The sequence below is a fragment of the Desmodus rotundus genome, chromosome 3, assembly GCF_022682495.2.
Source record: "Desmodus rotundus isolate HL8 chromosome 3, HLdesRot8A.1, whole genome shotgun sequence".
Taxonomy (NCBI): domain Eukaryota; kingdom Metazoa; phylum Chordata; class Mammalia; order Chiroptera; family Phyllostomidae; genus Desmodus; species Desmodus rotundus.
Window position 1 is genome coordinate 159,557,869 of NC_071389.1, and position 13,806 is coordinate 159,571,674.

Genomic DNA, 13,806 nt, shown 5'->3' on the forward strand with positions numbered 1-13,806 from the left:
TCACAGAAACAATTCAAAGCTATGGTGGCTTGATGCTGAGATACTGAGTGTAGTTCCAGGGAAGGAGCTTGGTGGGGCCACTCTCACTACTCGGGGTGCAGGTTGCCTCTATAATGGCTTGCAGCAAAACAAAAGATGAATGCTATTTTCGCATTCCACCTTTTTTTAAAAAAAGTGAAAATCCTCTCCAGATTTCCTTCAATTAGAGAAAATAGGTATTAATGGAGGTCTTTTATAAAAGCAAAGTGGTATAAAACAAACTTTCAAAAATCAGGGGTTACCTGTCCTACCTCCCTTAAACTCTGGAGTAGTAGGTGCATATTGATGTCTTAGCCTCAAGGTCTAGCAGAGGTGTCCAACCGGTAGCCCTCAGGCCACATGCGGCTCAGGATGGCTGTGAATGCAGCCCAACGCAAAGTCATAAATTTACTTAGAACACTGAGATTTTTTTTGTGTGATTAGGTGTCACAATGTATTTAATGTGTGACCCAAGTCAACTCTTCTTCCAGTGTGGCCCAGAGACTCCCCAAAAGCTTAAACACCCCTGGAAAGTATATGGGGTACAGGATTATGGTCTAAACCCTTCAACCTCTAAGGGGGAAGGACCCCAATAAAGTCCTTAAGTTTCTGCTATCCCACTCTAACTCCACACCGCCCATATTAACCTTCTGGTAACTTTCCCATATTGCCCAAATCTTTTAACCCAATGACAGTGTGAACTGTAACATATCCTTAATCCAAATCATTGGTGACTTGCAAATTCATGTGCATCACTTGTGCAGTATTGTATCAGTTCCTTGACTACCTCCGACCTCTTCACAATACTTCAGCCACCCCTGAAATCCTAAGCCTTGATACTCATTACCCATAGGTGTCTTCATCAGAATCCAATACTGTGTTCTAATCACAATGTCTTATCCTTCAGTTTTCTCACTGCTGCAATAACTTGACCTTCACCTCATGAACACCTTTTAGTCTCCAGTATTTCCTAGCAATCCATGGACTCCATCCCGACCTCACTCGTTGCCCTTCCAGCCTCAATTACAGTATTTAAACCACTCTGTGAATACAAACGTCTTTCTATACTGGCAATTGTGATACATCGACTTAGCCACCCCAAAGCCTGAATTAATTCCAAAATCTGTGACTTCTTCATTGATATCATTGGATTGACATAACCTAAAATGAAATTACACAAGTGAAATTACAGATTGGGCCCTCTATATATAGTGTCTAATGCCCACTAATATTATTTTCACTTACCATTAGTGGGTTCAATCTCCCATTCACCTTAGCAGCTATTCTATACGTTGGTAATTCTCCCAAAGTTCTCTAACCTAGTATCAAACGTTTCACTCTCAATGAGTTACTACAGTTCCTGAGAAGTACAGCAGTCTTCAGGCACAAACCACCTCAATTGCCAGCCCAGATCCCTCCTTCCCCAATTTGCTTTCATCTGCCCTGTCCCTAATTTCACGCTTCCCTTCTTGATACATGACTTCCCCTACTGTTAAAAATTAGCCCTTCAATTGTCTTCATCCTGGTCCTCATTTATCTTGCTTCATCAGTTATCCCTTTTCTGCCTTGTACCTTCAAACTCTCTTTTCCTCCAAATATAAATATGCTCAAGTCATAGATCACCTAAAAAAGGGTTTTAGATGACATCCCTTTAGTGTCCTTCTGGAGCTAACAACTTTTTATGAAGTTATCTGCTCAGATTGAATCCACCCCCCCCCATCTCATGCATCCTCACACAGCCAAACTCAAGAGATATTTCAGTCATTATGTTACTAGAACAGTCAGTTGCATTAGACATTGGTGACCCGACATTGTTTTAAGTTTTATTTCCCACCACTTCCTTAAAGGTGTTGCCTCGGGTTCTGACCTTAGTTCACTGATCTTGTCTTCATATTCTCCTTGGACAATCTCAATTCTGAATGCAGCCCTCCCTTGAAATCATTCCTCCAGTACTGATAATCTCCGATAATGGTATTATTATACACGTGGTAAACAAAACTAAAAAATCCAGACATTTCCCTCTTCTTTAGTCCCATATCCAGCAACTGCACCTTGTTGATTTTTCACTTCCTAAGCATTGATCAAATTTAGCACTTTCTCTGCATCCCATCTCCCCTTCTCTGATTCAAATTGGGTTACCTTAGCCCCTCTAACCCATCAGGTTAAAATTTTTCAGTAGGTCCCCACGGCTAATAGGATGAAACCCATACTTCTTAGTTACAGTTTAACCCACAATTGCCCACCTCATAAGTAATCATCTATTACTACCTTTATACATCATGCTTTACACAGCTTTGCTCATGTTCTTCCCTTGGTGGAAATATAGTCCCCATTACTCTTTCCCTGATTAACTCTTATTTTCCCTCAAGTTCTGTTCATCTAATCTGCTCTTACAGGAAACCTCTAATAAAGCCCCAGCACAGGAGAAGTGCTTTTTTATTTGCCTCCCAACAGCACTTCATGCAACATCACGGGTAACGTGAATTCTGCCATCTACTTGTGCACCTATTTCCCTCACTAGGTTGTGAACCGGTGACATAAGCGCAGTGGCCCACACATAGTTAACACTCAACAAACATCTGTACCACTAAACCAAACCAAAGATGATGTTTTAGCATATTTTTCTCTGCCAAATAGTATATCGCCTCAGAAGATAAAAATTGCTGTAATAAAACTAAAAATTCAATTTACTCTATTTTTAAAAGTATCAATTAAGTATAAAATGCTGAACTACCTAATCAAAATGTTCTATATGTGAATAGAGGGAAAAAAGCATTTAAAAATAAAGTATACTAGCCACTTGGTGATACTCTTGTTCCATATTTTTAGATATTATTTAATACCGTAAATCAGTCTCCATATTAAGATTTATTCTAAGATCTCGTAACTAGAGGAGGAAAGAAATGGCTGTTAAAAACAACCTCATTCTGACTAGATCAATAACCCCTGGTAAAGTATGACATGTTCCTTGAATACAAAATGCATGTGTTTATATATTCTGAATTGCATCTACATGTGTGTTTTTAACAAAGAGATAATATAATTACTGTGTAAATACAGAATCAAGATTAGTAGGTGATAATATATTTGAAATGTAGATAAGTTATCAGATCTGTGGTTCCATTAAATAAGAAAGTGATACGTTTCAGAGCAAGAGGGGGGTTTGTATGAGGATGTTAGAAAACTTAGTACATTCTCTTTTCCTCTGCTGGCTGTTATTTAATACAGTTGCTTCCAATAATTCCACATTTCCGTTAGTAAAACATATCCCAATATGAACCACTAATATATATATATATGCTGGATTTATGAAGTACACAATGTGTTACAATATGAAACACATAAACACAGAGGACCTTGAATTGGCAGTAGATTCTTATATATGACACCAAAAGCAAGAGCAACAACAAAAAAAATAGATATACTGGACTTTGTTAAAATTTGAAATTCTGTACATCAAAGGACATTATCAATAAAGTGAATGAGAGAATATACTTATAAATCATACATCTAATAAGGATTTAATAGCCATAATATATAAAGAACTGCTAAAACTCAATGACAAAAAAGACAACCCAATTTATAAATGGGCCAAAAATCGAATAGACATGCAAATTTATACAAGATATAAATGTATCTCCAAAGATATACAAATGGCCAACAAGCACATGAAATGTTGTTCATTATCACTAGTCATTAGGGAAGTGCAAATCAAAACCACAATGAGACACCACTTTGCACTTACCAGGATGGCAATAATAATAATAGTGATGATGACGACGATGGCAGTGGTGGGAATATAACAAGTGTTGACAAGGACGTGGAGAAATTGAGACTGTTATATATCACTAGTAGGAATGTAAAATAGTACAGCCACTATGGATAACAGTTTGGTGGTTCCACAGAAAGCTAAACACAGAATTACCACAGAAAGCTAAACACAGAATGACCTAGCAATTATATTCCTAGGTATGCACCCAACGGATACTAAAACAGGAACTCAAAACTGGTATTTATGCACCAATGTTCACAGCAGCATCTTTCATAATAGGTCAAAGGTAGCAATAACCTAAATGTCCACTAGAAGATGAATGGTTAAACGAAATGTGATCTATACATAGAATGGAGTATTATTCACCCACAAGAAATGAAGTTCTGATGCGTGCTCCATGAATAAACCTTGAACACATGCTAAGTGAAAGAAGCCAGACACAAAAGGATAAATATTCCAGTTTCATACTTGTTATTTGAAATATTTCACATTTCATATTTGTTATTTCATATAATTCCACTTATATGAAATATCTAAAATAGGCAAATTCATAAAAACGGAAAGTAGAATGGTGGTTGCCAGGGGCTGGGGTAAGAGGGAACAAGAAGTTATCGCTTAACAGGTATACCGTTTCTGTTTGGGGTGATGAAGGTTTGAAAATAGTAATGATAGTTGCACCATGCTGTAAATGTAATTAATGCCAGTACATTGTATACTTGAAAATGGTTAAAATGGCACATTTTATGTTACCACAGCAAAATATATATGTTTAAAACACAGAAGCTATCTTGAAAGAATTCAGTGGCCAAATTTGAGCATCAAAATGATAGCAGCAAATTATAACACACTGAATAAAATAGGAATCCACGTGTCTACACTGGTATAAGCAAAGGTTTTTGTTTAAAGGGCATGGAGAAAAGGGAAAGCTCTTCCTCACACAGAATGCCTGCATAATATTGAATAAATATAGAAAGAACAGTCTAATTATGAAATCATCCATTAGAAATCATCATATTAATAATAAAATCAGGCAAGAAACATCAATGGATATTAGAACTAGTGATGAAGAATGACAGCTCATAGTTTCAAACTACCTCCCCGCAAAACACATCAATGTTACAGGAGGCTAACTTCAGAGTGGAGACATTGTGGAGACTCCACCATAATCGAGTGAACAAGTCAGCAACATCAGTAAGGGGACAAATCAACCACATGTGTGACTTAACGGGATGCAATAAAGAGAGAACGGTACCACCTCTGGGACTGCCCGAGCACAATACACACAGACGCACAAAAAACCCCACAAAAACAAGAAAAACCACATAACCAGAATCTAATCATGAAGAAACATGAGAAAAACCAAAATTGAGAAACAGTCTACAAAATGGCTGCCCTGTATTCATCTTGCCAAAAACAGTGAGTCATAAAAGTCAAGGAAAGACCGAATTGTTCTAGATTAAAGAGGTGTGCAAAAATATGACCTATGAGCTCAGATTAAATCTTTTTGCTTGAAAACACATTATAGGGGCACTGTTAGACACATTAATGGGGTCTCTGATAAAGACTTACAGGAGTTCTTTATTCTTATAACTTTTCTATAAATGTTAACATTGTTTCAAATAAAACGTTTTCAATGTTCTAATATTTTCTTCCTACAAAACAAAGAATTGCAGGGTAGGGTTGAAAGTAGGTTTACAGTTGTGACTAGGCAAAACAGAGTTTAATCCTGTATTATTATTAATTATTGTATTATTTTCCACATGAACAACCGTAAGCCTACTCTTGCCCCACCCTGAATTGCATATACCCCACTGACAGAACAAAAACACGGGCCAGCATGGTTTGCCTAACTGTGCAGAACCTCATTCTCTTACACAACTACATTCTGCCAGGTTTACAATGCAGCAATTTCTTTCTTTTTTTTTTCCTAAAACGACAGCTATTTTCTATTCTCAGTCTGTTAGGTAGGAGCTCTTCAATGAGCCCACATCATAGGGAATAACTTACAGCCAGAAAAATGCCAGCCAGGAAAAACGAAAGTTTTAGTGTTATTTTAAAATTTTTATTTATTGATTTTATAGAGAAAAGAAGGGGCAGAGAGAGGAAAAGAGAGAGGGAAACATCAATTTGTTATTCCACTCATTTATGCATTTATTAGTTGATCTTTGTATGTGCCCTGAGAGGGGATCAAACCCACAGCCTTAGAGTATGAGGATGACACTAACCAGCTAAGCCACCCAGCCTAGGGCAAAAGCTATAGCTTTTGGGGTAGTGTAAAACCTGAGACACCACTGAAGACATTCAGATATCAAAGTGAAGGTGCAGGAAGGTGCTGAAGTGGAAACACTATCTAATCCACTATAACACTTTATTTTCTTCATAAAAATTATGTTTTTTAATCTGTTTACTACCTATAATCCTTTCTAAAATGTAGACTTTATGAAAGTGAGAGCTTTTGATCCCAAAGACTAGAAGAGAACCCAACATATATTATTTATTTATTTGGTAAATAAATATTTACCAAATGAATATATCATATAGAATAAACTCTATACCCCGAAAACAGAGAATACATCTCATTTTAAATGCCATTATACAATTAAGGAAACGGATCACCTAATGACCGATAAATTTTAAACAGTAGGATAAGAATGTGCGCAATATTCTCTGATCACAGAATAACAAGAATCTACTATCTCATCAGTGTAAGATTGCTATATATTAGAGTCATAGGATATAGTTATAGCAATGCCTAAGGAAGATATTGGGTTGGACAAAAGTTCATTTGATTTTTTTCCTGAAGATGGCTCTAGTACCACTTAGTTGTCTTTAATTTCACTTGAAACAATTTTCTTAGGTTGTATTACGACAGCTGTCAGATCAGTGTGCATTTAAAAAAAAACATCAAAACTGGTGAATTTTTGTGTAGCCATTTTAATATTGAAGATGGGAGAAAACACACAACATTTTCGGTGTATAATGCTTTATTATTTCAAGGTAAAAACACAACTGAAACACAAAAAAAGATTCGTGCAGTGTATAGAGAAGTGCTATGAATAACCAAATGTGTCAAAACTGGTTTCCAAAGTTTCGGGCTGGAGATTTCTTGCTGGAAAATACTCCACAGTTAGGTAGAAGCTGATAGCAATCAAATTGAGATATTAATTGAGAACAATTAACATTCTACCAGGTGGGAGATAGCAAACATACTCAAGATATCCAAATCAGTAAGTTATTGGTGAAAATGAAAAATTTGTCATTTATTTTACAGAAAAAAACATATGAACGTTTTGGCCAACCAAATATCAAAACTCTACTTGTATTAATAAGAAGGAAATAAAAATAAATATCCAAATTAAAGTGTTAGATTTTTGGAAAATGTAACAGGTGTTATAGGCTTTTAGAAGGAAAACTGAAAACATCTATTAAAATTTTAAATGCACATGCTCCCTGGCTGGTATGGCTCAGTGTACTGAGTGCCAGCCTGCAAACCAAGGGGTTGCCGGTTCAATTCCCAGTCAGGGCACATGCCTGCGTTGCAGGCCAGGTCCCCAGTTGGGGGGACGCGTGAGAGGCAACCACACATTGATATTTCTCTCCCTCTCTTTCTCCCTCCCTTTCTTTCTCTCTAAAAAGAAATAGAATCTTTAAAAAAAATAAATTAAATTAAAATAAAAGGCATATGCCCTTTGACTCGGAAATTCCACTTTCTGCAATCAATCCAATAGAGACTAATGTACTGTTTCACAAAGACCTCATGTACTTGGATTTATTGCAGCACTGTTTTGTACTGGAACCAGAGGGAATATTCATCAATAGGTGAACAGCTAAATTATTTGGTATATCCACATCATGAAATACTACTTGGCCAACAAAAAAAATCAAATTAAAGTTAAAGCAAATAACTTGGAGGGATTTCCAAAAGCCTCTGAATGAGAAAAGTAACGTAGAGAAAAAGTACACATAACACGATTTCATTAACAACAATCAAATACCCCAAATGTTTAGGAATACAGAGAACATATACCAAGATGTTAACATGGTTGTGAGGATTAGAGAGTCACATACATGATTCTATATCATTTATGTAAAGGTATACACCCACTTACGAAAAAATAAAAGTGTACTAGCCCTTAAAGAGAAACGCCTGGGACTTCAGAAGTCCTTTGTGTCACTCAGCCACAATCACCACTTGTTTTCACAGCCAGAGGTTAAGAGGCTTACTTTCCTGGCACTGGAACCCTGGGCTGGGGGGCCTAGTGTGGGGCTGGGATGTCTTCTTTCCCAAGGCGGACCTCTGCAGCAGAGATATCCCTCTCAATCTTTAACCAGCATACATGGGTGTGGAACCAACATCTCTGCCCCTTCTACCAGCCTCCAGTGATTTATTCTTTATATTCTTAGTTATAGGGCTTCTGTTTGGCTAGATTTTAGGCAGTTCTGAATGATGACTGCACTGCAATTTAGTTGTAATTTTGATGTGGTTGTGGGAGGATGTGAGAATACCTCATTTACCTACTCTGCCATCTTGACCGGAAGCTCCCTTTAAGTTAGATTATCTTAGTGAGTCAGGTATCAAAGAAGTTACTATTTTCATCTTTTTACCTGTATTCAGGCTGACGACTTCCAGAATGATCATCTCTTGCCCACTTATAGCCAGAGTCATCCTGTAAAATTAAAAGGTTTCTTAGATATTTTTTTTTGCATTATTTTGGTCAAGTAGAATATATCTAACAGTAGTATTAGAACCTAGTCTTTAAGACCAAAAGAAGATGAGGGCAAAAACACCTTTTAAATTTCTCTGAGCCTAAAAGGCATAAAATAAAAAAATATACAAATTATCTACTTCAACAACTAATTTAGTAAACTGAGAATCTGTGGTATCATTTATCTCTATGAAAATGCTTAAAGTATTTCTTCCGTAGGCTCTAACCGCCTTATGGACAAGGACACATACCAAAATAACAACAGTTAAAGGGCTACTCAAGAACAAAGTGTCAATCTAAATTTAACTAAGCAGACGTTTCTTGACCTTTCATTTTATTCTTCTTATTTAAAGTTTTCTCATCAATTTTCAGGCTCAAGGAAGAATGTGCTACTTTCCCACTTTTCTCATTCAAGTTTTTATTCCTTATCTTACCTCCCATTAAAATACATAATTGGAAACAATATAAGAAACCATTCTTTACTAATAAGCTACATTAGAGCAAAATGTGGCACTAAGTTTGAAATTAACCAAAGAAAGCAAGCACATTTTGTCCTCTTAAGACAGACACATTTCAAAAAATGCAAAGAAAGAGAAACATAATAATCCACACCAAGTTACTTTATACATGGAACAATATAACATAAACACTGATTCAGCTAAAATAAATACTATTTTCCTCTTCTTTAGAATCACATACTCTACTCTTACATAAATAAAGTGCATTCATCATTTTCCTTAACATTAAATATAAACACACAAAAGAAAAAAAAAACAACAGCTATAGTTAAATACTGTATCAAGTAAGGAGCTTGTATTATATAACTGAAGTCTAGATAAGAATCAGCGTCATGAAAGTCCTAAGGATCTCAAGTGGGCTTGTTTGTTTGAAGAGAATTTAAAGCGAAAACATTGTGTCTGGTATAAACATAATTTATAACAATAGAAAAAAATTATTGTCAAGGCATTATTATGCTACAAGGTTTTAGAAAAAAAATCATGCTCATGAGGATACAGATACAAATTGGCCCAATGAATCCAAAATCCCCTCTATACTTTGCGAGTGGCTGCAGGGTTTTCACAAGAGGGAACTTCATGCACAGATCAAATTGGTTCTTCCTGAGACCACCTGGAAGAAGGGGGCTGTGATGGCAAAATCCATTATTTCTAGAAGAGGGATAATACATAATATTTACTTTTCAAAACTGAATCCCTCTTCCCAAAGAAACAGCATGACATTTAAAAATTAAACAAAATAAAAATTAATTCCATGCAAGGGAAGCCCTAACACAGCAAACCTTAAAAGCAAACAAAAGAAAACACTGAATAGTCTCATTACTACTAGAGAATTGTCAGAGTAACTATGATAGTGAGAAATGTGGACTCCCATGGGAATACCCACCCTAGATAAATCACCTTACCTCCAATTCTTCAAGTGTAAAGTATGGAAACTAATTCCGACAGCCAGTGTGAGGTCAAATTTTATCATAAGCATGCTTGAATAAGTACTGTTAATTACAATAGTAGGGAAGGGAAAAAAAGAGAAAAAGTACGAAAACGGTCTAGTGGGGGGGGGAACATGCAAGCTAGGTCAAAGGAACAGCATCAAGGAATAGTTTCAATCAAGTTCAATGACAGATTACTGCAAAATTAAATATATACTTTCAGATTAGTGCAATGTTAAATACATATTTTTATATTATTAAAGATGATCAAGAGAAACAATATATAGCAACAGTAATGACAGCAGCTAACATATTATAAATGCTTACTATAGGTCAGGCAATGTTTTGAGTGCTTTCTAATCTGAGTTAGTAAGTAGACTTTAATAACTATAGCAAAAATAAAACAAGTCTCAACAACCTTAACCCAACCTCATCCACATCATTTCATCATGCTAAAAATAATCCAAGTAATTATAAGTGGGCATATCTAGTAAGAGATGGAAACCACCTTCCCATCATGTATTGAGTACCAAAGCAACAGATTACCTTTAACTGCTTCTGCAAATCCCTGCTAATTTGATTTAAAAAAAAAAAAGCAGGCTAGTTGTAATTAATGTCATTTAGATAGAGCTATCCAGAGTGCTTACCCACTTTGACCAGCACCCCAAGATTCTTGACTACCAGTTCCCATTTGAAAGCTCCAGCAGGCAAAATTCAACAGAGCATCAAGCAGGAAGTGTTTATTCAACTGCCTTCATGGCCAGTCACATAAATTTCAAAAATTACATGAATTTTAAACTTATAAGAAAAAAATAACAATTAGTACATGGGCAAAATTTACATACTCCTCTGTGAGGTGGACCACTTCTTCGATCATGAGAAAAACTGCGGCCCTCGTCATAGTCTCGGTAATCAACATGACTGTAATATCTACTGTAGCTTCCTTCACCAGGTCTGTCTAGCAGTGGTGGTTTCTTTGGCACAATATTAACTACTCTATGGTAGCCATCCTAAAACAGACAAAAAGAAATATATAAAAATCACTAATTTCTCTATTTGGTTTTGGAAAGGTTTAAAAAGCACAGGAGTTCTTATCCTTAATCAAATAGAGTGCACAAACAAACAAAAATGCATTAATGAAATAACATGAATATATAACTAATAGTAAGGTCTTCACATGAATTAAAGGAAATAAAATTGTTCAACGAAGAAAGCCAGGTGTTTAAATAAAATAACATGCAGCAATGCAGAAAACCAATCATAAGTAAAAGAAATATACATATTATTGTTTTAATGAAAAATAAACTACAGAAAGTAAAAGTGTTACAATAACTCTAATCCCTAATTGCCTAGGAATTTTAGAAATAAAACCATTTCAGATAGCACACATCTTTGGCCTATTATTGAAGCATACTGTTCAGAAGAAATCCACGATTTTTACATATAAGCAACAGCAAACACTGAGGGAATAACCAGGTAGCAAGATCAAGAGGAAACATTTTGCTACTTCTCTACAGCACTAGGCAAAGGAGAGTCTTTGACTTCACAGGTTTGTAAGCAAAATAAAACCCATTTTAAAATTTGAATGAATTTCCAAAACAATACGTTGTTAATGTTTTAAAGTTTTAGCAACTGAATGGATTACTTGTAGGGGTTAGGAAATCGGACAGAGGGAGGACAACACGTCCTCGATTAGTAGGTGCTGTGAAATGACTGGACGCGAATGATTATCAGACAGAGGCGAAAGAGACGAGCACGCTGTCAAAGTATGTGAGACACGATCAACTAATGAGTTAGCTAATTTGACAAAATATAAAGCCAAAACATAAAGCCCAGCATTCACTGGATACTTTACCAACCTAAACCTCAGTTTCATTATCTGTGAAATAAGCTAAATACTAATACCTACCTCATGGGGCTGTTGTGAGAGCTAAATAAAAAACAGGTTGTAAGGCACTTCCCACAGTAGCATAAACTAAATGCTCAAAACATGCTTGCTATTTTGATTACTACTTATGTAAGTCTAAGCGAAACGCTAAATTCTTCAAAGTGTCTATTTCCTTAAATTTCTTCTTAACATTAATAACACCTATCCGTTAATAAATTATTACATCCTATTCAAACTTCCCAATGGGTAGGATATCTGCCAATGTGCTGGGGAAAAAATCAATAGTTCATATCTACTTGACAGCTAAAATATCTACCTAATTTCCTTCCATGGGGATAATTAGGTGGTTTCCTTCTTTAGTGTTAGATATTGTTATATTTTATACATTTGCATAAAATACAGTACACAAAAGAACTGACTCTTCTAAACACTGTCTTTCATAGATTTCCATTAAATCTAAGCAAATGCTAAGCTTCCAAAAAATGTCATTAAGCCAAAATTAGCAACATTATAATTTATAGCACTTCCTAATTCAAAATTTGTTATAAATGTAGCATTACTGATTTCTCTAATTCTAAGAAACCAGAAAATTCCATTCCACAATATCCTTGTTTGACTGTACATGCTTATTAGGAGGGACAGCGGGGCGAGTATGCCTAAACATTTCTATGAATGGAGAGAAAGTTTCTTACTTTATTAAGCTGCCTGTTCCTTTGTTCAGTAGCCACAGTTAACAGAAAATTATTTCAGGATTTAAAATGTATATGGTAAAACTTTCAAAGAAGTGTAACTCGAGTCACATTTAGCTATATATTTAACAAATTGTTTTTACAAAAAAAAAAAGGCAACAACAAAACCTCCTAATGACAGCTCTTGTATCTAGCAATAAAGATCAAACTGGTGTTTCCTTTATGTTTCAAGAAAGTGTTCAAATACAAATACATTATACCATCTCTGCTCTGTAGGCATCTGATCTTAAACACTCCCCAGCTATTCAAAAAGATTTAAGGAAATGAAGATGACTACAGGAGTGAGTGACAGAGCAAACCTATTTTCAGAGATGGTTCATGTCTTATCGTGATATACCATTTATGGATTTCTTTTTCTTTCCAATAAAATCCATGACATGTGGTGAAGATTTCTGAATTTCTCTTTCAAAAGTTTATACTATTAAGAAAGTTCAACCAATATTTTCCATTACCTGTAATGCCAGACCTCCATGAAAATAAAATAACATCACTGTTTGAAATTCTTGTACAAATCTCACACTGAGCCATAAACATGTAATTTTCCTCTCTAAATGCTAACAAAAGTACACAAGGCTTCAGATACTGGTATGTTTTGAATCTCCATTTTTGAAATATCTTAGAGAACAAAGACCCCATTACACACAACCAGAAATAACAACTATGACTTATAAAGTAAAACTTAAAAGGTTTTTAAGGAAAACAGGATCATTTTAAATTAATTATTTGAACTCAAAGGAATTATTAGACTGGATACAGATTATGAGGATTACTGTTCCTTTAAAATTACTTATTCTCCTATGTCATTAAAGTATACTTTTCACACGTTTTAACACAAAAACATTTTATTTAAAATAAAAATTTTTATACATAAGCACTACCCCTTAAGCATTCTTATCTTTTAGAGACACTTAGTGAAATATTTATTTGCTTTTGAAATATGGTGTCTTGGATTTACTTCAAAATAATCTGAGAGGGACAAAAGTAGTGAAGCCATAGACAAAACAAGACTGACCATGACTTGATAATTGTCACCTGGATGATTTGACCATGGGGAGCTCACTGTATTATTTTGTCTACTTTTATATACTTAGTTTTTGACCTCATAAAAAGTCAAAACAACTAAAACACACTAACCTACCAGCAAAGTATCAACAACTAAGTATAATGCCACATGTAAATAATCAATGTCATTATTTCCTAACACAATCTACTTACACTATAAATGCAAA

General features: G+C 35.2%; 1 protein-coding gene across 8 annotated transcripts in view; it reads right to left on the minus strand.

The window, feature by feature from the left end:
- Positions 1-13,806, minus strand: part of PPHLN1 (periphilin 1) — a 103,919-nt gene that overhangs the window by 66,980 nt on the left and 23,133 nt on the right. For 4 of the 8 annotated variants that reach the window (XM_024575905.3, XM_024575903.4, XM_045184227.2 and 1 more), the window contains 2 exons: positions 10,786-10,950; positions 8,396-8,457 (listed from right to left, as the gene is read on the minus strand). In XM_024575905.3, coding sequence (XP_024431673.1) covers positions 8,396-8,457; positions 10,786-10,950 — 227 coding nt within the window. The remainder of the gene's footprint in view (positions 1-8,395; positions 8,458-10,785; positions 10,951-13,806) is intronic. The other 4 variants (XM_053921602.1, XM_045184230.2, XM_045184229.2 and 1 more) reach the window with 1 other exon arrangement.